Here is a 1818-nt window from a genome sequence, read left to right as displayed (position 1 = left end):
GGGGGGGGGGAGGGAGAGAGAGAGAACAAAATCAATCAGCAGAAGAAAAATAATAATTATTAATTATGGCTCTAAGATTTGTAGAAGGAAGAGAAAAGAGAAATATTGAAATGACAAAAAAATATTTAAAATATTTTTTTGTGAAATGTCTTCCAAATCTTGTAGTGAATGAGAGATAAATTTTAAGAATTTTTTTTTTAATTTTTTTTTTTGTTGAAAAGTCTTCTCAATCTTGTAGTGAATGAGAGGTAAATTTAAATTTTTTTTTTTTTGGTTAAAGTTAATACCATAGAGACTTTTATTAAAAAACAAAAAAGTCATTAACATTTTAAGTACCCATGACATACAAAAACTTCTAAATTTTTTTTAATTGAATACATTTATATTTTTAAAGAGTCTTTAAAAGTCTATATTTCATACTTTATAACTTTTTTAAATAATTAGAAGTATTTAAAGTTTCAATTGAATATATATTTCCTAAGAGAATGTTTGAGAAGTATTTATATATAGCTTAAATTGTACATAAATTAAATTTAGTAGTGAATAAATAAGTATTATTCATGGATCACTCGTATGTAAATAAAAAGCTATTTAAATATTTAAAAACATGAGCCAAACATAAGTTAAAACAAACTATAAAGTATAAACTACTTATTGCCATGTTAACTTAAGAAAGAAAAAGAAAAAGTAGAAATTGAAATATGCTTACTCCCATGGAACATCTCCTGCAAGCAGCCAGTCTCCTTCTTTGTCTTGATACAAGATTGTATACTCAGTGCCGTTTCTGTCAATTTTCAAGTCTGTGCCATTAACAAAACCAAACAAAATATTAATGAGCTTCAGAAGAATTTATCAGCTAAAACCTCAAAAAATTGAAATCAGTTAGCCACCTAACTTATAAATTTGAGCAAAAATAAGCTTCGCCATCAAAGTGAAACAATCTTATAAGTTAGGCAACCGCCAAGTGTTCTTTCAGAGATAGAATCTTACATTTGGTAAACATGTTGAGCAAGGTGAGTTTTAAAGCTTGATAAGAATCAAAAAGCCTTAAATCTATCTTGCGCCCAATGGCAACACCCTCCATCTTCACCTTCACGTACAAACTCTGCCTATCTTTTACATTGTTATTAAAATTTTCAATATTCCAATTACCACCCTGATCCTGATACTGGTGGAGCAATTCTTTCCTCAGTGAATTGATATTTTCTTCCTCATTACTCTTCCTGTCACAGTATTTGACCATTGTTAGTATAAATTTATATGGAAAAGGGATCCATAATGTGTGATTCATCTATTGTCATATGCAATAATAATATAGCAAAATCAAAGCTTACTTATTGTCTGTGCTACTACGATCATCTTCTTCCTCATTTGGCTGCTCATGACTCCACAAAAGCAAACGCAGCTTCTTATCTTCAACGTCACTATTTTCAAAAGCTTCTGCAAATTTACACTTACGCCTCTTTATTTCCATATCCATTTCCATGGGAGTCTGATTTGGAAGGGCAAGACCCAGTTCAAGCTCCATATAATTAATTACTATAAGCTAAAAAGATCAGAAATATATGCAGGGTTTTTATTATTCAATTCCAATGGATCTTTACTTTGAAGTTTGAAGTTGTTCAGTCTAAATACACACACACACACACACAGATATGGTGTCGTGTGCGTGTTAATTTGTGGGGAAGAGATGAAAAGGACATTGTCGGATGAGATGGAGAAAAATTAAAAGTTGGGTCGGCCAAAAGAGGAGCACTGATTCGGATAGCTGAGAAAAACGGTGTGGTAACGTTTTACTGTTTTAGGCCCGCTTTCCCC

At 31.1% G+C, this 1818-nt stretch overlaps 1 protein-coding gene across 1 annotated transcript in view; it reads right to left on the bottom strand.

Moving 5' to 3' along the window:
• The window catches only part of LOC111389918 (auxin-responsive protein IAA29), a 2846-nt gene extending 1248 nt beyond the window's left edge, over positions 1–1598 (bottom strand). Inside the window, exons 1-3 of the mRNA XM_023014905.1 lie at positions 1335–1598; positions 991–1223; positions 710–800 (exon numbers count right to left, since the gene is read on the bottom strand). Of these exons, the coding sequence (XP_022870673.1) occupies positions 710–800; positions 991–1223; positions 1335–1528 (518 nt within the window). The 5' untranslated portion in view covers positions 1529–1598. The remainder of the gene's footprint in view (positions 1–709; positions 801–990; positions 1224–1334) is intronic.
• Positions 1599–1818: the final 220 nt, after the last annotated feature.

This window comes from Olea europaea, unplaced genomic scaffold (assembly GCF_002742605.1).
Source record: "Olea europaea var. sylvestris unplaced genomic scaffold, O_europaea_v1 scaffold632, whole genome shotgun sequence".
Classification (NCBI taxonomy): domain Eukaryota; kingdom Viridiplantae; phylum Streptophyta; class Magnoliopsida; order Lamiales; family Oleaceae; genus Olea; species Olea europaea.
The sequence above is the reverse complement of the archived record's forward strand: the minus strand, read 5'-3'. Positions and strand labels throughout refer to the sequence as shown.